General features: G+C 24.3%; 10 protein-coding genes across 10 annotated transcripts; 3 read left to right on the plus strand and 7 right to left on the minus strand.

Moving 5' to 3' along the window:
* Positions 1-1,535: 1,535 nt before the first annotated feature.
* Positions 1,536-2,297, minus strand: DICPUDRAFT_80127 (uncharacterized protein; the record flags this gene model as incomplete). Its single annotated transcript, XM_003289318.1, has 1 exon — positions 1,536-2,297. One exon carries the CDS (start codon positions 2,295-2,297, stop codon positions 1,536-1,538), a length of 762 nt encoding a protein of 253 aa, XP_003289366.1.
* A 780-nt stretch (positions 2,298-3,077) lies between these two features.
* DICPUDRAFT_80128 (uncharacterized protein) lies at positions 3,078-3,822 on the minus strand (the record flags this gene model as incomplete). Its single annotated transcript, XM_003289319.1, has 3 exons — positions 3,078-3,262; positions 3,336-3,653; positions 3,693-3,822. The coding sequence occupies 3 exons, from the start codon at positions 3,820-3,822 to the stop codon at positions 3,078-3,080; spliced, it is 633 nt and encodes a 210-aa protein (XP_003289367.1).
* A 282-nt stretch (positions 3,823-4,104) lies between these two features.
* Positions 4,105-4,927, minus strand: DICPUDRAFT_94880 (uncharacterized protein). Its single transcript, XM_003289320.1, has one exon. It carries the CDS (start codon positions 4,745-4,747, stop codon positions 4,190-4,192), a length of 558 nt encoding a protein of 185 aa, XP_003289368.1. The 5' UTR covers positions 4,748-4,927; the 3' UTR covers positions 4,105-4,189.
* Positions 4,928-5,010: 83 nt separating this feature from the next.
* On the minus strand, positions 5,011-5,759 carry DICPUDRAFT_92281 (uncharacterized protein; the record flags this gene model as incomplete). The annotated part of the gene is made up of 1 exon (XM_003289321.1): positions 5,011-5,759. A coding segment is annotated over exon 1 (726 nt), but the record flags the coding sequence as incomplete, so codon positions are not given.
* A 2,391-nt stretch (positions 5,760-8,150) lies between these two features.
* Positions 8,151-10,237, plus strand: DICPUDRAFT_80130 (uncharacterized protein; the record flags this gene model as incomplete). Its single annotated transcript, XM_003289309.1, has 2 exons — positions 8,151-8,197; positions 8,335-10,237. 2 exons carry the CDS (start codon positions 8,151-8,153, stop codon positions 10,235-10,237), a joined length of 1,950 nt encoding a protein of 649 aa, XP_003289357.1.
* A 58-nt stretch (positions 10,238-10,295) lies between these two features.
* DICPUDRAFT_80131 (uncharacterized protein) lies at positions 10,296-12,084 on the minus strand (the record flags this gene model as incomplete). Its single annotated transcript, XM_003289322.1, has 3 exons — positions 10,296-11,411; positions 11,595-11,893; positions 11,973-12,084. 3 exons carry the CDS (start codon positions 12,082-12,084, stop codon positions 10,296-10,298), a joined length of 1,527 nt encoding a protein of 508 aa, XP_003289370.1.
* Positions 12,085-13,110: 1,026 nt separating this feature from the next.
* Positions 13,111-14,922, minus strand: DICPUDRAFT_98336 (uncharacterized protein; the record flags this gene model as incomplete). Its single annotated transcript, XM_003289323.1, has 3 exons — positions 13,111-14,252; positions 14,329-14,735; positions 14,808-14,922. 3 exons carry the CDS (start codon positions 14,920-14,922, stop codon positions 13,152-13,154), a joined length of 1,623 nt encoding a protein of 540 aa, XP_003289371.1. The 3' UTR covers positions 13,111-13,151.
* Positions 14,923-17,009: 2,087 nt separating this feature from the next.
* On the plus strand, positions 17,010-17,481 carry DICPUDRAFT_12102 (uncharacterized protein; the record flags this gene model as incomplete). Its single annotated transcript, XM_003289310.2, has 2 exons — positions 17,010-17,060; positions 17,146-17,481. Coding segments are annotated over 2 exons (387 nt in total), but the record flags the coding sequence as incomplete, so codon positions are not given.
* Positions 17,482-18,432: 951 nt separating this feature from the next.
* Positions 18,433-19,857, plus strand: DICPUDRAFT_80134 (uncharacterized protein; the record flags this gene model as incomplete). Its single annotated transcript, XM_003289311.1, has 3 exons — positions 18,433-18,727; positions 18,794-19,410; positions 19,474-19,857. The coding sequence occupies 3 exons, from the start codon at positions 18,433-18,435 to the stop codon at positions 19,855-19,857; spliced, it is 1,296 nt and encodes a 431-aa protein (XP_003289359.1).
* An 84-nt stretch (positions 19,858-19,941) lies between these two features.
* On the minus strand, positions 19,942-21,954 carry DICPUDRAFT_80135 (uncharacterized protein; the record flags this gene model as incomplete). Its single annotated transcript, XM_003289324.1, has 1 exon — positions 19,942-21,954. One exon carries the CDS (start codon positions 21,952-21,954, stop codon positions 19,942-19,944), a length of 2,013 nt encoding a protein of 670 aa, XP_003289372.1.
* Positions 21,955-21,970: the final 16 nt, after the last annotated feature.

The following is a 21,970-nucleotide window of genomic DNA, read 5'->3' on the forward strand; positions in this document are numbered from 1 at the left end:
TTTTTTTAACTCTATTATTATTTTATATATTTCTATAAATGAATTTAATATTTATTATATTAATTTTATTAATAAATAATTTAAAAACCATATATAGTTTTCATTTAAATGGGACCTTCGAATTAAAAAATGATTGGAATTATATAGGGAAATTTTGTTTTGATAAACATGGGGTTTTTACAATTAATAACATTAGTTTACCAACAAACACAAACTTTTTAATTTATTTTGGTAATGTAAAAGATATATTTACAACAAACGAAAATAAATATACATGCACCGAAAAAGTAAGTAATTTTACTATTTTAAAAATAAAAAAAGATACTAAAGATTTTTTTAAAAATAGGCTAGTTTAAGTAACTATGTAGTAAAAAATCATGATAAAATTGATTTTAGAGAATTAAAATCATTTTCTGGTATTGATGGATATTATTGGTATTTCGTTATCGAAAACTGTATGTTAAAATCTAATGAAAGTTTAATAGTAAATTATGACTTTGAAATGCATAATAGTGGAGGTCAAAAAGTGGATCAAGAGATTTCAGCCGATTTTAGAATGTCACCACAAATCCATTTATTCTTTTTTTTACTATATTTATTAATAACAATAGTAACCATCACATTTACCATACAATTAAGATCAAAAAATTTAGAAAAAAATATATTGCTCTTTTTTTTAGTGGTAATGATATTTTATTTGATATCATTAATAATAACAATGGATAATTGGATCTATTTATTCAAAAACAATAATAATTTTAATAAGGAAAAACTACTGGCAAGTAATTGTAAGAATTATATTAAATTAATAATTATTATATTTAAACTAATTTATTTTTTTTATTGGGAAAAAGTAATTAATATATTTGCAAAATCATTATTTACCCTTTTAATTTTAGAAATTGGTAGTGGTTGGACGATTTCTATAACAAGCAAATCGAAAATATGGAAATCAATTAATATTTTTATTGCTTTAATAATGATGGTTAGTAGTTGGGCAGTTTATATTGTTTATTGTTGGAAATTACCAGATCAAGGCAACGCTTTTAAATTTTTCGAAAATGTAGGGGCTAGTTTCATCATCACCTCGCTTTACTTTATAATATTCATATACTTTTATATAAAAAGTCATATTAATAGAATAAAAGAAAACGATCCCAAAAAAAAGAGTTTAATGACCCTAATTTATACAATTTTTTCATTTTGGTTCATAGCACAACCGATAATTCTGATCATCACAGTTTTCTTAAAAGAATATATTAGATTTAGGATCATAAATATTCTTTCAAACTCAATAAATTGTTGCTTCTTTTTTGCCCTTCTCTACATATTCCGACCTTCAAATACCTTCTATTACAATCAAGTCAGATTAAAGCAAGATAAAAACTCTTTTTCGGATCCAATAGATGTAAAACCACATTTTTATCTTGACCTAGATCTAAATTTAATACAACCCTAATAATAAAAATAAAAACTATAATATAAATCTTTTTTTTTCTTTTAAATTGCTATCTTTTTTTTAATTTCTTTTTTTATTAATATTTTTTAAGTAAATCGAATAATACTCTATAGTGTTTTTCTGATCCTTCTTCGTTCCACATAATAGAGTCTTTCATAGTCCAACCATGAACACAACCTTGGTAAAGTTCGCTTGTGAATTTATTATTATTTTTGGTTAAGGTTTCTTCTAAAAGTTTAATTTGTTCTGGTGGCATTGATTGATCGTTATCGGCATGACCAAAGTATAATTCAGCTTTGACTTTATTTAATAAGTGATGAGCAGATGTTGGTTCATCTTGAACAGCAATACGACCAGCATGGAAGGAGGCAACAATTTTGACGATATCTGGATAAGCGGCACCAACTCTAACAGCTAAACCACCACCGAAACAATAACCAGTTAAAGCAACACCTTCTGATGTTTTTCTAACTTGCTTTTGTTGATCTAAAAATGCAAAGATATCCGAAAAATCAGAAACCAATTGTTCCTTATCTAATTTACCCATAACTCCTCTCATTTGACAAAGAACTTCACCAATTCTTTCTTTATTTCCAATATTTTCGACATTTTCAATTAAATCTTTACCTTGTCTAAAATATAAATTTGGTGCAACTACATAATAACCACCTTCTTTGGCAATACGATCAACCATTTTATAAATCCAATCTCTTAAACCAAATGCATCCATTAAAAAGACAACTGGTTTTAATGATCCTTCGGCATGATCACCTTCTGGTTGTGATACATAAGCATCACATACCAAACCCTCTTTAACTGGAATTTCGACAAATGGCATTTTAATTCTTTTATATAGATATATAATGGTGATAATAAAAAAAATAAAAAAAAATAAAAAAAATTTATATTTTTTTTAAAAAAATAAAAAAAATAAAAAAAAATAAAATGATGTTTTTAGGTTTTTGTGACATCTGAATAAAAAAAAAATATCTGTATTTTTGACATTTAGGTTTTAGAATTTTATTTTTCTAAAATTTTATTCTATGGACAACAAATAATTACCTTTATCGAAAAAAAAAGCATGGTTATATTAAATATTAACTAAAAATATTAGCGATACATTTGATAGCGCTATGTATACAGTTTGGCAAAACTCATTTTAAACACATACCAAAAACAATACACAATAAAAATTACAGACTTAATATATCATCGTCACTTTTTTAAAAAAAAAAAATAGTGTTTGCTAATAATTTATATGGTAACACTGTTTAAAAACGTGTTTGATAATAATTATTTATATAAAAAAAACAGTGTTCGCTAATAATAATTTTTATTAAAACACTGTTAAAACAGTATTCCAAAAAACAAAGGAGACTGTGTAGGTTTTCTTTCGAGAGAGAGATAAACTCCAATCAAAACCACTCTGCACCAATCAGGTCCAAAATCACTTGCAATTGAACAAAATTCAAAAAAAAAAAACATCTTAAACTAACTAGACCGGTTGTTTCAACCTTACCTCAAACCTAGAAAATATCTCTTTATTGATAATAAACCATTTAATCACTACTTTAAAAAACCTTAATTTTATTTACATTATTACTATTATTTATTTAAATTAAACACAAGTGATATCATAGGAGGGTATTATACTGTTGCTATTATTATAACATTCATTATTATTGTTGATTGGAACCCATGTGCAATTACTTGGTATTGAACATATTTGTTCATAAGGTTCACCTTTTGCACATGAATAGGTGTGTCCATCGCCATTAAATCCATCAGTTCTAAAAATTGAATCTAAAGAGATATATATATTCAAAAAATATTAATATTATTATAGCTTTTAAATGAATAAAAAAGATCTACTTACAAGAATTACCATTACAAGTACCTTCTTGGGAAGGATTATAAAAATAATTAAATGATATTGAATCTTTTGGAACTTGACCATTTATTTTAAACATAACCATTGATGATTGACCATCTGGGAGTGTAAAATTAACACATGTATTGAATGGGTATAAATCTTGTCTAATAATTTCATTATTGAATGTGCAATTGGTACTAAATGATACATATTTACGATTCTTTTTAACACTAGGTTCAATTGTGATACCAAATCCATTCATCATTACACAATAATTAAATGGTAAATTATAACCTGAATAATATAAAACAATTAATAATACTATATTAAAATTATAAAAAAAAATCTTTTAAAACTTACCTATACCATTGGGTTCAGGAGAATTTGCACACCCATTGGTATATTCATAAGGAATTATTGTAATTGTATTTTGTTGCTGTGAATAAACAAGACTGATTAAACAAAATATAACAAATAATAATATTTTCATTTTTTTTTAAATTGTGAATTAATATTAAAAAAAATAAAAAAAACAATAATTAATTTATAATTATTAATTTTTTTTATATAAAAATCAATAAACTATTCCTGTCTACTTTTAAATATCTAAAGAAATTCCATTCTTTGGTTCGTTTTTTTTAAAAAAAAAAAGAAAAAACAAAATTTTTTATTTAATTTTTTTTTAATTTTATTTTTCTCCACATTTTTTTATTATAATTTAAAAAAATTCATATAGCATTTAAATAATTTAATAAAACTATGTATTTTATTTCTGTAATGATAAAAACGTGAATCATATGCAACACAAATTTATTTATTCTTTTTTTTTTTCTTGTTTTTTTTAAATTTTAAAATTGTTAATTTGTGAAATTTTCTTCATAATCTTCAAATTCTACATCTTCATCTTCATCTTCTTCGCTTTCTTCATTCTCTTCATCTTTATTATTAAATAAATATTTCTTTTTTTCTAAATATTCAAAGTGTGCTTTTGTTGGGGAGAATTGAATTGTTCTATTAAATTCTGTAAATTTGAAATCATGATATGGTTGAAATGAAAATGTATCAATATCTTTATAGCTAGGAATTGAATTTGTAAATACAATTTTTTGAACTGAGGCTAAATGTTTTTCATTTGATATGTATTGAAATATATTGTTAATTTGATTAGTTATTGTTTTAGGTTGTGAAAGTTGTAATATTTCGATTTCATTTTCGTCTGATAAACATTCTAAAAATTGAATTAAGGTGTTGATATCTTCATATTGTAGTAAGAATGATTTTAAACCTATTTTGAATGATTTTCCACATGCTTTGTATGATTTTAAGGTATTTTGAAATTGTTCAATTTTGGGACCAATATTTTCATAACACAAGTCGATATAATAAGAGTCAACAAGTGAGTTTGGAGCCAACATCTTTGTCTTATATCCATTTAAAAAGTAAGGGCCATCAACATATATATTTGATACCTTGATATTTTCAATTTTAAATACGTTCTTTGCCTTTAAAGAATCTAAAAATAAATAGTTGTAATACAGTAATGCTCCTTTATCCCAGTCTGTATTGTTATGAAAAATTATTTCTATTTTCTTTCCACTATCGGCTAATTCTGCAATAGATTTTATATTTTTAATAGCTGTAACAGCGAATCTCGAAATTCTAAATATTACTTTTTCTAATGATTTATGGTTGGTCAATGGTTGAATGAAAGAGGTATCTAGAATATGTTCATTAAAGTTTTTAAATTCTATTATTTTGAGTGATGGGAAATTTTTTGAGTTTAATACTGAAAAATCGATATTGTAGATAAAGATTCCCGGAGTTTTGATGAGAACTTTAAGGTAATTTAAATTTTCACTCTTTAATAATGAAAATTTACCAAATAAATCACCCTTTATTAAGGTATAGTTTGGAATTGATAATGGTACATTATTTGAACTATTCATAATGTTTGAAATGTTGCTATAGAAACGTTTGCATACCAAGGCTATATTTAGTTTTTGAAGATTTGTAGTATCATTTTGATTTGAGACCAAGAGTAAAATATCTTGAATGATATGAACTGGGAGATCTTTTTTGTTACTTGTTAGTGGTGATTTAATTATTGGCTTGGGTAGTTTCAAATTATAAACTAAAGATTTTATGCATTCGGGAAAAAGCGGTACAATAAACTCTTGAATAGAATCGATATCCAATTTATTTAAAAAAAGTGGAAGAAATGCAAGGATTACAGAATACTTGGGAGATGATACACCATTAAATACTGATAATGAGTTGATCTTTAAACCTACATTAAATATTTGCTTCAATATTGATCTATCATTGGAATAGTCAAGTATCTTGTCTAAAATTATATGGTACAATACTAACAAATGCTTATTGAATCCTGTTTGATTTTCTATCATATAATTCTCTGGCAAAGTAAATATATAGGCTAGTTCTTTATGTTCCCTTTTATTTACACACATTAAAAAGAATACCTTTGTGAAGAATACTGGTAATAATTGATTTAATCCCGGTATAAACTCCTTCAAACCCTTCAATATCTCTAAAGCTTTCTTCAAATGTGGCTCGGTAGCTAAACTATGGTCATAATGGACCGGTAATATATAACCGAAAAATTTTGAATTGTTTCCAATGAATACTTCAAATTCACCAAAACACCAAGAGTTGTATGCGGCTAGGTTTGGATGATCACACAGCTCAATGATTTTGCTAAATAAAAGTCTTTTTAATAAAATATTTGTAAATTCTACAAAATTGTATAAATTGAAGCCACTAATATTTAAAAATGGATCCACTACTAATGATAAGTACTTTGATTTATCAATTTGAATTTTTAAATCATAAACTTTCTCCCCTGTAATTTCTTGAATATTAAAAGTTCTTTGAAAAATTTCATCTCTTTCATATAGAATTGCTCTGAGTTCTTCTTTATTTTCATTTTGAATGAATCCAAAGGTAGAAACTAATACTAAAAATATTTGTTGATATTTCTTTTTATTTTCTCTTTCTTTAAATTTGATTAATTTAATTAAAATTTTTGAAATTTTAAAAAATATTGATTCTTTTAAAATTATATATTGGATTGGATTATTTATAGTTTGTATATTATTATTATTATTATTATTATTATTATTATTATTATTATTATTATTATTATTATTATTATTATTATTATTATTATTATTGTTATTATTATTATTATTATTATCGTCACCTCCATTGTTACCATTCTCTTGATTTGGATTACTTGGGGAGTAATATATATAAACTAATTTATTTTCTAATTGACTTTTCAAAAGGAGTTGATTATCATTATTTTCTTCATCTATATCTTCTTCATCTGGATCCTCTTTTTTATATGAATAAACTTCATTTTCATCGGTCTCTAAGATTGATTCATTAAGTTCTATTGATGATTCTCTAAATGATAGTCCGTTTAAGGAATTTAAGTCGTATGTGCTTAAAATTGAATGTGGAACTGAATATAATTTTTTTTTAATGAATGGTGACTTGTAAAGTGAATGAAAAAATGAATAGATTGAGTTTATTTCGAAATCATTTTCATTTTCTATTTGTATATCCTCTTGATTTGTTTCTAAATTTAATACTGTTTTGGTTGTTTTTGAAAGTAATAGCAATAATGAAAATAATAAATAAAATGTATCTAATTGATATGATTCATAATTAATATTTAATCTTTTGATATATTGCATTATTACCTTAATGATTTGTTTTGATAAAATCTTAAAAAATAAATTATTATTAATATTTTTTTTTTTTATTTTTTTTTTATAAAACTATCATAATATCTTACATTATTTAAAAGATTAAAGTTATTTAAAATTGATTCGAATATTATTATATGCACAGGTTGGGTTTTATCTATTACTGTTGATGATAAATAATTTTCTAAAAGTTTTAATAACTTTAATTCTCCTTCGTCGTAAGCATCTATTAAATAATTGCTATACCTTGAAGCAATTTTGATTTCATTTTCTTGGTTATTTTCATTACTTAAAATAATTCTTAAAAAAAAAATTATAAATAGTTTAGAAAATGATATTTAATTTAATCCTAAAAAAAATATATTTAAATACATACTTTTTTAAACTAATAAGTTGACTTTTACCAATGCCAGGATTAATTATATGTGAGCTATTATATAGGTGTGCTATAAATTGATCAAGTTTATTATTGTCATTGCTATTAAAATAGTCATTTAACAAACTATTGAATATATTATTATTATTTTCCATGTAAACTATATTATTTATTTATTATTAACATGCAGAGATCTCTTAATAAAAAAAAAAAAAAAAAAAAAAAAAAAAAGAAATTAAAAAAAAATTAAAAAAAATAAAAAATAAAAAAATAAAAAATAAAAAAATTTAAATTATTTATTATTTTTATTTGAATTTCATTAAACATTTAGATAATGTTTATTTATTTAGGTTATAAGATACATTTATTATAATTATAATTTTAGTTCAATTCTTAACATTAATCAAATATAATAAAATATAAAAAAACAGAAACCTAATTATTACCCAGTAATTTCGGAAAAAAAATTTTTTAATTTTTTTTTATTTTATTTTTTTATTTTTCATTTTGGACTTATTAAAATCCCATCGATTTGTAAAAGCAACACCCTACACGAACTTATAGCATTTATTTTTTATTTTTTTTTAATTTTATTTTATTTTTTTTCAAAAACTAACACCATCTTATCCAAAAAAAAAAAAACAAAAAAAAAAAAAAAAAAAAAAAAAAAATCATTATCGTATACGGTATACTTTAGTATTTATTAAAAAAATGATTATTTATAATAATAATAGTTATTTATTTTTTAAAGTATGGGGGTAAGAATATATATAAAAAATGATTAAAAAAAAAAAAAAAAAAAAAAAAAAAAATTTCTAATTTTATTTTTATCATTTTTTACAATTAATAAAAAAAGAAATAAATATATTTTAAATATAATATTTTATTATTTAAGAATTTACAATAATGGACAGTTTCAAAAAATATTTAGATCAATTAAACAATTTGATAATTATCAATTTAAAAATTATTTGAATAATATATTTTTAGATATTGGAGAAAAAAGAGAAGAGGAACAACAACTATCCAAACAAAATATCAACAACGAAAATTATAATAGTTATAATAGAAATAATATTAATAATTTAATTAAATTACCAAAAAATATAATTAAAATCGAAATTTTTAAAAATTTTATATACAGTAATTTAAAAACATCATTAAATAATTATGATTTATCTAGAATAGAGTGTTTACAGATTGATATTCATTTTGATCAAAATTATTTTTTAAAAACTTTAAAGCCATTGGTCCACTTAAAATCGTTGCATTTAGGTATCAACTTTAACTCGCCTATAACCGCATACTCTCTACCAAGTAACCTCACCAGTTTGAATGTTGGAAGCACATTTAATCAAAAAATAGAAGAGAATTCTTTATCTGTTGTTCCGTTAAAGTATCTAGAGTTTGGTTTAAAGTTTAATCAGCCATTAGAGATAGAAGGTTTACTTCCAGATACCCTAGAAAGCTTAAAGTTTAATGGCAATTTTAATATGAATTTATTATATTTGCCATCAAGTTTAAAAGAACTATCTTTTGAAAGCTTTAATCAGCCCATTGAATACAAGCAGTTTAAAAGTGCATCATCCCTTCGTTATTTAAATATGGGTAAAAAGTTCAATAATATCATTTCGTCCAATTCGCTTCCAGATTCATTAGAGATCATTGATATGGGATCATCATTTAATTGTGAGTTCTTTTCATTCGATCTTTTACCTACTGATAGTCTAAAGAGTATTCATATGGGTGATAATTTTAATCAAAGCATAGAATTACAACAGCTTCCACATACTGTAGAATCCATCTGTTTTGGCAACTCCTTTAATCAACTTTTTGATGCAAATGAATGCTATGACCAAGACGACGACTTTTACTTTCATAATAGCTACAGCAATTTAAAAGAAATTGTATTTGGCAATAGCTATAACCAACCATTTTTATTTAACTCTAAAGATAAAACCATTTTCAATGGCCTTTACAATTTACAATCTATTGAGTTTGGGCTATCTTATAACCAACAAATACCGGTAATATCGTTTTTGAAGCAACTTAAAAAGATTGTTTTGGGTAATGGTTTTAATCAAAATATAGCTCCCTACACATTTCCCCAGACTTTGGAGCACTTGTCATTCGGTGATGACTACCATCAAGATCTACAAGAAGAGGGTGAATACATATTGCCAAGCAGTTTAACCTATCTTTCTTTTGGTTCAAGCTTTAGAAGTCCACTAAACCATCTCTTAAGAAATCATTTAACAAACCTTTGCTTCTTAAGATTAGGGGGTTCATATCAACACCATATATCACCAAATGAATTACCAAAGTCTTTAAAAACACTCGAGTATAAAACCAATTGTTCAGAAATACCCATCGATGCTATTCCTTTCAACAGTTTAATAATTCACCCACATTTTTATAAACAAATCGAATCAATACCCCCATCAGTCACCAATATAAATTTCCCAGAAACATTAAAAAAACAATTAGTTCAAGGCTCTTTACCATCAACAATAAAGTCTATTGTATTCTATAACTATTATTATGATTTAGTGCCCAACTCAATCCCAGGTAAAGTCGAATCCATTCAATTTAAAAGCAATTATAATAGAGAGATTCAAGAGGGATCATTACCCAATTCAGTAAAATATTTATTTATAGGCGATGGTAATCCAATACTAAAATATAACTCAATACCAGATTCATTAAAAACTATATACTGTTATAATACAAATAATAGATTTATAGAAAATAGCATAGACAATAATTTTTATCATTTATTAAAAATAATAAAAAAATAAAATATAAAATATAAAACAATCAATTGAGATTGTTAAATTTAAAATAATTTATTTACAATTAATTATTTGATTTTTTAATTGATCTTTGAGCAACTTTAGTATAACCTCTGTATGAGGTTGAATCTAACAAGTCGCATTTTGGATTGTTTGAAGTCTTATCTAATGATTGGAAATCATCGACGATTACTAATGTTCTATTTTTGGTTGAAAGAACTGGTTCCCAGGTTGGTACTTTAATACCTTGATTTGGATTGTGAGTTGTAGCAAAGTTTACAATATAGTTGTTGAGTGTTTGAGCCATGTCGATTTCATCGTCATCAAGATCTTCATCCATAAGTTCGTAGCTGTTAAAGACGAGACTCAATTCTTCACCATGACAAACATTACCATCGCAGATTGGAGCTGGACCTCCAGTTGATTTAACATGTGCGTAATAATAGTGGTATACTGGAGAGTTATGTTTTGCAACTAATTGGTTAACATGATATCTACCTGGACATTGGAATAAATAGTCGTTCATTAAATTTGAACAAGCAGCGCTTGAATCACCTGCTTGACCAGGGTATAAAGAAAGGATGTTATTTTTATTACCTGGGAATAAGAGACCAACAGTTGTGTTATAGATCAATTGGCTAAGACCATTTGGGAATGCAAGATTTATGAAAATAATACCTTCATCTTTAACATCACCAATAATAGTTGGGACATCGTGGGTTTCACCATCTTTAATGGCAGTTAATGGTTGTTTTGGAATAACATTTCCATCAAGAATTGGGGACCAGATGGTAAAAGCATCTAAAATATTATCACCCAAAAGCATATTGTATTTAACTTTTGATTGAGCCTCTAAAACTTCATCCATTGATTTACTACGGAGACATTCTAAATCATCAACATCTGGACATCCGAGATGTTTATTGAATCTTTTGGCGAAACCTCTAGCAATTGATTTTTCTTTGACACCAAGAGTTAATGGAGTTGATGAAAGAATAGCAGCTTGGAAATATGGTTTTGAATATGGTGAAACAAGATGTGTTGCAACTGAGAAAGCACCTGCTGATTGTCCATAAATTGTAACTTTTGTTTTATCACCTCCAAATGCCTCGATGTTTTGATTAACCCACTCTAATGCTTTAATTTGATCTAAAAATCCAAAGTTACCGCTTAATAAATCCTATTATTCATTTTTATAATTAGTATTTTAAAAATTTTAAAATTTACAAACAATAAAAAAAATAAAAATAACTTACAGTTCCTAAGAAACCAAATACACCTAGTCTGTAGTTGGTATAACGAAAATAACTGATGAGTTGGCAAATTTAGAAGCATCGTAAAGTGGAACTGCACCACTACCTACTGAGAAAGCACCACCTGGAATAAAGACAATAACTGGTAATTTAGATTCTGGATTTGCATTTCTTGGTGTAAATACATCAAGATATAAGCAATCTTCTGATGGACCAAGTGGAGAGCAAGCACCTTCACCAAGAGTACATCTTTGAGCACATTCTGGTTTTTGTTGGGTGGCATCTCTAATGTGTTTCCATTCTTTAACATCAATTGGATCAATCCATCTATAATCATCTACTGGTGGTTGAGCAAATGGAACACCATAGAAAACACGATGAGTATCCTTAACGAGACCATTTAAAGCACCTATAATCAATTTAATATATTATAATGTTAGTAATTGATTATATAGAAAACAATTATAGTAATTATTATTAATACATACCTTTTGGTGTGAATACTATACTGGAATCAGTTTTGGTAAAATGTGATCTTCTTCTGGCTAATGTAACATTAATTAATAATAAGATAAAAACAAAGGTTAAAATTTTATTCATTTTTATATATATATTATTTATATAAATATTTATATAAATTATATTGAATAACAATAAAATAATGAATTCATTTTCTAAAAAAATTGTGTGGTATTTATATTGAAAAAAAATTATATAATTTTTAAAATATTATTAAAAAAAAAAAAAAAAAATATGGTAGTTTATAATAGCTTCTTAATTTGGTGGAAATATCCATGTTTGATAATGTTGATTTTTTGTTTTTGAAAAAAAAACCAATTACTTGTAAAATATAATATTAAAATTTTGTTAAACCCCCTATTTTTACGGAAAAATCAACATTAAAAAATCAAATATATAAAATCAACACCACCAAAAATTACAAAAAAAATACTTTTTAAAATAAATAGTTTAAATTTGCATGAACGTGATTGAATTTAAAAGGGTGAAAAAAGGTTTGATTAGAGAGGTTTGAAGGTGGTTTAGTAGGCGCATGTGGTGTGCAGCGTGTATGTGGGGGGTATTTTTATATGGTGGTTTTTTTTTTTTTTTTTTTTTTTTATCTACATATTTTTTTTTATTGCAATTAAAATTGTTATTGAGTATTTAAATCTATAAGCAAAGAAATGTAGTTATTAAAAAATTACATTAAAGTTGAGTGTTGATGTTGTTTTTTTTTTTTTATAATGGGGAAAGAGATATAATTTGAAATTTAACCAATTATAATTTTACTTTTTATGAAAAAAAAAAAAAAATTTTGTAAAAAAAAAAAAAAAAAAAAAATTTAAATATTTAGAAAAAAAAAAAAAATTATTGGGGCTCCAACGAGATTTTAATTAATATAAATTAAATAGTGAACACCTCGCTCATGATCATGTTCAAAAATTTTTAAAGGTGGTGATGTAAAAAAATTATCAAAAGACAAATTCATAAAAAAAAAAAATTTTAAAAAATAAAAACTCACAATAAAATATGAAACGACACAAATCTAACTATATTTAATTGAACTATAGTTAGTAGATAAATTTAAAATTATAAATTTATCTTTCGGAACTGTTATTAATTTTTATTGTATTAAATTAATACTATTAATTATTATTTTTTTTATATTATTTATTTTTTGTGTAGCCTCTGTATGAAAGTGAATCGAATAAATCACATTTTGGATCTACTGTAGTTTTGTCTAATAATTCGAAACCATCTTGAATGACTAAAGTTCTATTTTTTGATTTTGAAACTGGCTCCCAAACAAGTGGTGTATCGAGGTCACCTTGATTTGGATTATGGGTTTTGGCAAAGTTAACAATATAGTTATTGAGTGATTCGGCGAGATCGACTTCAACATCTTCGAGATCTTCGTTAACCATGTTGAAACTATTAAAAAAGAGACTTAACTCGGTTCCATGACAAACATGACCATTGCATGGTTCAAATGAATGACCAATTGATTTTACATGATTGTATTGGTAATGATAAACTAATGGAGAGCTTTCACTGATTTGTTTTGCAACTAATTTATTTACATGATATCTACCGGAACAACGGAATAAATAGTCATTGATAACTCTTGCTAATGCTGGTCTGGCATCGGTACCAGAAGCAGGGTACTTAAGAAGAACTCTACCCCATGTAAGTGGGAACATTGAAGAGAGATAGCCTGGGTAAAGGAGTGGACTAACTTTCTTTTTGAATGCCAAGTATACGAAAAGAATACCTTCATCTTGAACGTCACCTATTATAGTTGGAACACTATGGGTTTCACCATCTTTAATAGCGGTTAATGGTTGTTTTGGAATAACATCCCCATCGACTACAGGTGACCAGATTGTAAAAGCATCCAATATCTTATCACCGAGTTGTAATTTAACTTGTTCTTGAGCTTCTAAAACTTCATCCATTGTTTTACTACGGAGGCAATCAATATCTTCAACATTTGAGCAACCTACTTTATTTGCGAATCTGGTAGCGAAACCTCTGGCAGTAGATTTATCTTTTAAGCCAATTGTCAATGGAGTTGATGAAAGAATAGCAGCTTGGAAATATGGTTTTGAATATGGTGAAACAAGATGTGTTGCAACTGAGAAACTACCTGCTGATTGTCCGTAAATTGTGACTTGTGCTTTATCACCTCCAAATGACTCGATATTATTATGGACCCACTCTAATGCTTTAATTTGATCTAAAAATCCAAAGTTACCGCTTAATAAATCCTATTATTAATTTTTATAATTAGTATTTTAAACATTATAATGTTTACAAACAATAAATAAAATAATAATAACTTACAGTTCCTAAGAAACCAAATACACCTAGTCTGTAGTTGGTATTAACGAAAATAACTGATGAGTTGGCAAATTTAGAAGCATCGTAAAGTGGAACTGCACCACTACCTACTGAGAAAGCACCACCTGGAATAAAGACAATAACTGGTAATTTAGATTCTGGATTTGCATTTCTTGGTGTAAATACATCAAGATATAAACAATCTTCTGATGTACCAACTTCAGAGCAAGCACCATCACCAAGATTACATCTTTGAGCACATTCTGGTTTTTGTTGAGTAGCACTTTTTATATATCTCCAATCTTTAGCTTCAACTGGGTTTTCCCATCTTAAAGCATTAATTGGTGGTTTAGCAAATGGAACACCATAGAAAACACGATGAGTATCATGTACAATACCTCTAATAGCACCTATAATCAATTTAAAAATATTAATAAAATGAAAATAATAATTAATGTATTGATCGATTTATTTGTACAAACCTTTTGGTGTGAATACTAATTCTGGGTCATTATAAGTTTTAACTACTCTTCTTTTTGCGGCAATCGAAATATTAACTAATAATAAAATTAAAAACAAAGTTATTATTTTATTCATTTTTTTTTTTTTATTTTATTTATATAAATTATTATTTATTTGAACTATAATGAATAACTTTATTATTTTTAAAAATGATTATGAAATTATTGTATGATAAAAAAAGAAATGATTTTTTTTTTTTTTTTTAATATATTATATTTTATTATTAAAATATTAAAAAAAAAAAAACCATTTTATTATAAATGGTTGCATCCTCTTTAATAAAATGTTGAAATATCATTATTTAGAAGAGAGCTCTACCATTTTACAAAAAAAGCTTTTTTTTTTTTTAAATGTGTGGGTGTGTGGGTGTAAAACTGTGTGAAAAAACTGAAAACATCCACCAACAACAAATATTATAAGATATTAAAAATTTATTATTGGAAAAAAAAAAAAAAAAGACATGTGCACAACACCGTAAAAAATTTACTGGAGCTATGAAGAGATTCTAATTAATTAATAAAAACAAATTTTGTGAAAAAAAAAAAATATCAAAAACTGATAAATCATAATTTTTTTCGGGATTTTTCTATTGTAAAATATAAAACTAATGATAATAAAATACAAAAAAATTAACGAACCAATAGTTTTTTACCTCACTTTTTTATATACAAACCATTAATATTATAAAAAAAAATATAAAAAGAAATTAATTAAAACACATGAAAAAAAATTAAAAAAAATTAAAAAATTTTTTTTTTTAAATTTCAAAAAAAAATTAAAAAATAAAAAAGGTAAAAACCATAAAAAAAAAAAATACACAAAAAATAATCATTATAAATAATAATTATTATTTTAGAAAAGAAAGAAGTTTAATTTAATTATTTTAAAATCAATTAAAACTAAAAAACTATATTTTTAATTTAATATATTTAAAAAATCAAAATCCCCAATTTTTTTAATAATATTAAACGTCCAGAAAACCTCATACTATTCAAAAATCAACCCATCAAATGAATTCTATTGCTTTAGATATTAATATTTAGATATTCCCTCCTTTTATCTATTATTATTATTAAACTTACAAAAACAATAAAATAAATTTTAAGAAAAAAAATAAATAAAAATTAAAATTAAAATTTTATATATTGCTTAGAATGAATATAATTTATTTATTTTATTAATAAATTACCAAGCTTTGCAGTGACCTTTGGCTGTTTATTGTTAAAAAAAATATTAGTATTTTTTTTTTTTGAAATTTAAAAAATTTGTGATACTTACAGAATTGGCAGTGTTGGATATAAACTAAACAGAGAGCAATATCTTTACCAAGAGCTTTGCAACTATTTTAAAATAATAATAATAATAGGATTAATTAGTATTTATTTATTTTATAAACTAATGAAAGTTGGTACTTACGCATCGGTCCAATCATCATAACCAAAACCAAGTGATCTTGGGGTTGGTTGGATTTCTGGTTCAACTGGATCAACATTTAAAGCTTTAGTTGAAACAAAACAAGTTGAGATTAAAAGGAAAATAACTAATAAGAATTTGAAATTCATTTTTTTATAATTGTACAAAGGGTATTGATAATAGTGGATGGTGAAAAAAAAAAAAAAAATAAAAAAAAATCTAATGGAATTGGAGGTTTTAAAAAAATAATAAAAAAATAAAAAAATAAAAAAAAAATAAAATTTTTTTTTGAAAAATAAAATTGTTGTTGGATCCTGGTTTGAAATATTATTTAAATTTGATGATGGTTTTAAAATCAAATTTCACATTTCAGTGCGTGTGCGGAAATTAAATTTGGTGAAATAAATAAATTGTTTGATATAGATATAAAAAAAATAAAAAAAATAAAACAAAAAAAAAAAAACAATTAATAAATAACCTTTTAAAAATAGTTTTTCGTTTTTTTTATTTTTTAAATTTTTAATTTTTATTTTTTAAAATTTTTTTTTTTTTATTTTATTTATATTTTTTAAAAAAAAGATTTATTTGTTAAAAAAATGTCAGAAACAACACCAATAAATACTACCACAACTACAGCTGCCGAAGAACCTAAAATTGAAGAAACCAATACAGCAGAAGAAACTATAGTATCAAGAGTTGGATTGGGCGAAATTGTAACAGAAAATAAAAAAGGTGAATTTGATGACGTTATTGAAAAAAAAGTCGTAGCATGGATGAAAGAACAAGTAAATAATGAAAAAGTAAAAACAATCTATTATCTTGCAATTATTATTACAACAGCAACAACTCTATAAAAAATACTTATGTTATTATTTTATTTTTTAGAAACGTATTATTAGTTTAGGTTCAAAATCAATTTTGGTAGATGTTAAAAATGCAGGTATAGTTAAAGAAGACAATAAAATAATAAATAGAATGGAGTTAAATACAAGTTTCGATTTTAATAAAGTTACACAAATTATGGTAAGCGATAGTATCGAATGTCCAATGAAAAAAGGTTATTACTATATGAATGTTTTATTATTTGCAAACAATCCAATACCCTTATTAGTTCCATATATTTACTTAAAATCCACAGAAAATAAATTAAATGATTGGTTGTTTATTAACAATCAATTCCAAAGAAGTCAACATAGAATTAACGAATTTAAAGATGTATAAAAATAAAATAAAATAAAAAAATAAAATGAAAAAATAAAATAAAATGAAAAAATAAAATAAAAAAATAAAATAAAATAGAACAATTTTAAATAAAGTTATCAAGAAGAATTATGATCAGTTTAATTAAAAAACAATTGTTATATAAATTTTTATTGATTTTTACATAGATATTAAATTCTCAATTTGTTTAAATTTTAAAAATTTAATTTTATATTGTATTATTTTATTTTTATTTTTATTTTTGTTTTTGTTTTTTTTTTAAAAAAGATTTGGTGTGAAATAAATAAAAACATTGGAAATTTAGAAAAGGTTTGTACTTTTTAACATTGATAATAAGTAGTTTTTATTTATTTATTTTTTGTAAAAACTATTGTTTTATATTTTATTTTGAATTGTTCTTTAACGAACACTAGTTAGTGTTGATTCTTAACAATAGACTGTTTCAATGGTGCAAATAAAGAGTTTAGACACTATGTGGTAGATAACTATTATTATTATTATTGTTATAAATTTATTTTTGTTTATTTCTTTATTTTTTTAAACTGTAATTAGATAAAAAAATTGATTTCTATTGGGTAATTTTAAGTTCTAAGAAATTTATAAAACACATTAACACACATTAACACACACAAACACACATTATAACCAAACATTCCCCCTTCATTTTTTTTTTTATTCTTATTTTTTTTTTTTTTTGTTTTTAAAAATGTTACTATTTATGATGTTATATATTGAAAATAAAATTAAAAAAATTTTCTATATATTAATAAAAAAAATACAATATTTATGTGAAACATACCACACAATTTTGCCAATAAACAATAAAATGTATAATAACTAATAAAATAAATGCCTCATTTATATTTTCTTTTTTATTTTAATTTTTTTTTTTTCTATAATTACAAAAAAAAAATTTTGTTATATCATTTTAAATATTTAAACAATCAAAAAATGGGGTCGGTTATAAAACTATGTTATGGATTTGGTTGTACATACCCTAATGATCCGAATAATTGTATAGATGCCACTAAAAAAGATATTCTTTCTATAAAAGAGATCTTTGAACAACTTCAATTTTATATTAAAATCCTGGATCGGGATGTTACAAAAAAAAACATAAAATCAAGTTTTGAAGAATTTATTTTAGGGTACTATAATGAAATAAAAAACTCATATTTTACTGAAGAAGGGGTAATAATGGATATCGTTATTTATTGTACTGGACATGGGTTTATTGATTCCAATGGTAAAATATAATAAAATAAACTACTATGATATAAACTTAAACACATTTTAACTTTTTAATTGTTAGGTTTTCAGTGTATCCATACAGAAGATAGAAAAGGTGTTATATCAATAAACTATTTTGCCCATTTATTATATAAACTAAAGGATGAAATAAAGAGAGATCTTAAAAAGGATTATCTATATTCAATTAAAGTTGATGCAGAAAAATTGATTTTTGAAATTGATAAATACAAAAATAAAAATAAAAATAAAGTGGTAGAAGAAGGAAATTCTGTGTGTAGTTATACCAAACTTTCAATTAAGAATAAAATAATATATTTAAAAGATATTTGTAAAAGATTGGAAGAAAATAAAGAAAATTATGGGGATATAGTTTTGATGTATAAAAACTTCCTATTCTATCATATTGGCAGCTTAGAAACAACAATAAAATTATTGGAAGTGTCTTTAAATGAAAATAATAGTGAAGAAAGAAGGACAGAACTTTTAGGAAAAAAAGAAAAGAAAGAAAATATTAAGAAACTAATGGAGGACTCTGTGTTGGAAATAGTAAAAAAAGAAATAATTTTTAAAAATAATAACTCAAAGGAGTTTATTAAAATTGTTTTTATCGGTGATTGCTGCAGAGTTGTAAAAAAAAAAAACACTGAAAGAAAAGATTGGGTTCCAAACTACCCAGCAGTAAGTTAAATTGTTTAAAGAATAATTAAATATTAAATTCTAATTTATTTTTATTTTTAATAGGGAGTAGCAGTTTTAACCCCAACCAATCCAAAAGAGCATGCCTTTTTTGAAAATGGGAATTCATATCTAACGAGAAAATTGGTTAGTATTATAAAGGAGTATCTAAAAGGTCCAATAGAACCCCTCCTTCCTGATATTGTTGCTAAATTAAAAAATCATGATAATACTTCCAATTCAAATCTCCACTGTCCCTTGGAGTGCATAGGTTTTAAACTGATAGATTTTAACTATATCAAAAAAATGGAAAAAATTAAAGAGTTACAAAACCAACACCCTCAAACTACTCCAACAACAACCACAACCACAACAACCACAACCACAACCACAACAATAAACAATTCAACGAAGTATACCATCCCCTGCCCAAAAAAAAGTAGTAAATAAATAATAATAATAAACTGTATCTTTAATTTTTAAAAAAAAAAAAAAAAAATATCTATTTATTTTTTTATGTTTTATTTTTCTTTATTAATTTACCAAATTATCCGGTAAAAGTAAAGGAAATATATAGTAATAATATGAATCACCCAAACCCAGGAAGGTAATTGAATTTGTAAGTATTCTTGAATTTTTTGAATAGTTGTAATCAAACACACCATTATCAAATGTATCTAAATATTTTATTTGGTTTAATTGATTTATTTCTTTTTGATATTGTTGCAGATCGGCATCATATTCTACATTTACATTGTTTGATAGGGTCATCTTTGTTTGATAATATAAAAACTTTTGATATGCTGTTAAATTATTTGGGCATGGAACATCTACATAAAAAAATGCTGGAGAAACAAAGGTCCCAAGTTTATCTAATATATCATTTTTGGTTGCTATGCTATCGACTGATTCAATTGGGTGGTCCATTAGTGTTATATTTGTACTATCATTTAAATTTTGAATTACTTGATTACTAAATGGGTTAAAATTTTGATTTGAACTAAATTTTAAAAAACTATTAAACTTTCCAAATGCTCCAAATGCTCCAAAATTACTAAAATAAAAACCACTTGTATCTATTAAATTACCACTATAATTATTATTATTATTATTATTATTATTATTATTATTATTATTATTATTATTATTATTATTCCCATTATTATTACCATTACCATTACCATTATCATTACCATTACTACTACTATTTCTATTTATAAATTCATTTTTATTTTCTTCTTCTTCGTCGTCTCTTTTTTTATTTAACCTATTAAATTCATCCTCTTCTATATCTGAATCATCCCAATTATCTCTTATAACTTTTTGATCATCTTCTTCCTCTAAAATTGGTACCTCAACTAAATTAAAAATTTCTCTTGGATCTTTATTTTCCCAACTCTTTGATAAAGATTGTATTTTCGAACCATTTTTTGATAATTTTGATGTCTGAGGATCTATATATTGATTATTTACTTGTTGTTGGTTTAAATTTTTGATTTCTAATAAAACTTTTTCTTTTTGTTCCTTTTGCAATTGCTCGACAACATTATTTTCGGTTTCTCTTTGATCAACTTCTTGAAAATAACTTTCGAATTCATCATCAATCACGTTTGAAGAGTTGAATTTTTCATGGATTCTAGAGATTCCGTATATTAGTCTTGTAATCGGATCTGAATTAATGATATCTGAATTTTGAAAACCATATTTTTTAAATTTTTTAACCAACTCTGAATCGGGTATATCTAAACCATATTTGTCTTTTAATGATACAATCTTCATTAATTTCTTTTTGTGATTTTGCATTTTTAGTTGAAACTGTTCTACAACGATCAACATTACTCTTAAGCAATCTGGATTAAAATAACCACTCTTTTGGCGTAAATCGAAAACTTTCAATAGTAGTTTCTTTAAGTTTGCTGGTGAAAAGTTAACTAGATTCTCTGGTGATAAAAAATCAATTAGCATTTTATATTTCTCCTCTATAGGTATACCATTTGTATCCAATAAATTTAAAAAATAATCTGAAAATGAATTTTCTTTATCATTTGAAATGGTTGGAACATTTGAAAGAAACTCGTCAAATTTACTTGAACTAAATATTTTTAAGTTGAGTGCTGATGATTTGGAAATAGGTGTAGTGGATGGTATAGATGTTGGTAGTGATGATAATAATGATGATGAAGATGATGATGACGTTCGAGATATTGATGGTGATGATCGAGACGGAGATGGTGATGAAGGTGATGGTGATACCGAAGAGGGTGAATCATTGGTTGCAATTGCAGAGTTGATTGTTTTAGATGTTGCTGTTGTCATTGATTCTTTACTTGAACTACCACTATTTTTAAAATTTTGGTCAATTCCATGTAGCTGGAATAAAGTTGGATTAAGAGAAATGAAACCCTCTAAAAAACTTGGGTTATGAAGTAAAAAATCGTTTAAGTGTTCATATTCTCTGTATTTTTTTTCTTCGATTGAGTTTTTGATTCGAGTAATTTTTAAGAGTTGTTCTAAATACTCTGTTCTGGTTATAATTTCCTGTTTCATTTTTTTTAATTTAAAA

The sequence above is a fragment of the Dictyostelium purpureum genome (genome assembly GCF_000190715.1).
Source record: "Dictyostelium purpureum unplaced genomic scaffold DICPUscaffold_171, whole genome shotgun sequence".
NCBI lineage: Eukaryota > Evosea > Eumycetozoa > Dictyosteliales > Dictyosteliaceae > Dictyostelium > Dictyostelium purpureum.

What these genes read in the sequence shown, in the direction of transcription:
- DICPUDRAFT_94880 (XM_003289320.1), bottom strand. Translation starts at nt 4,747, where the DNA reads ATGTTGGCTCCAAACTCACTTGTTGACTCTTATTATATCGACTTGTGT.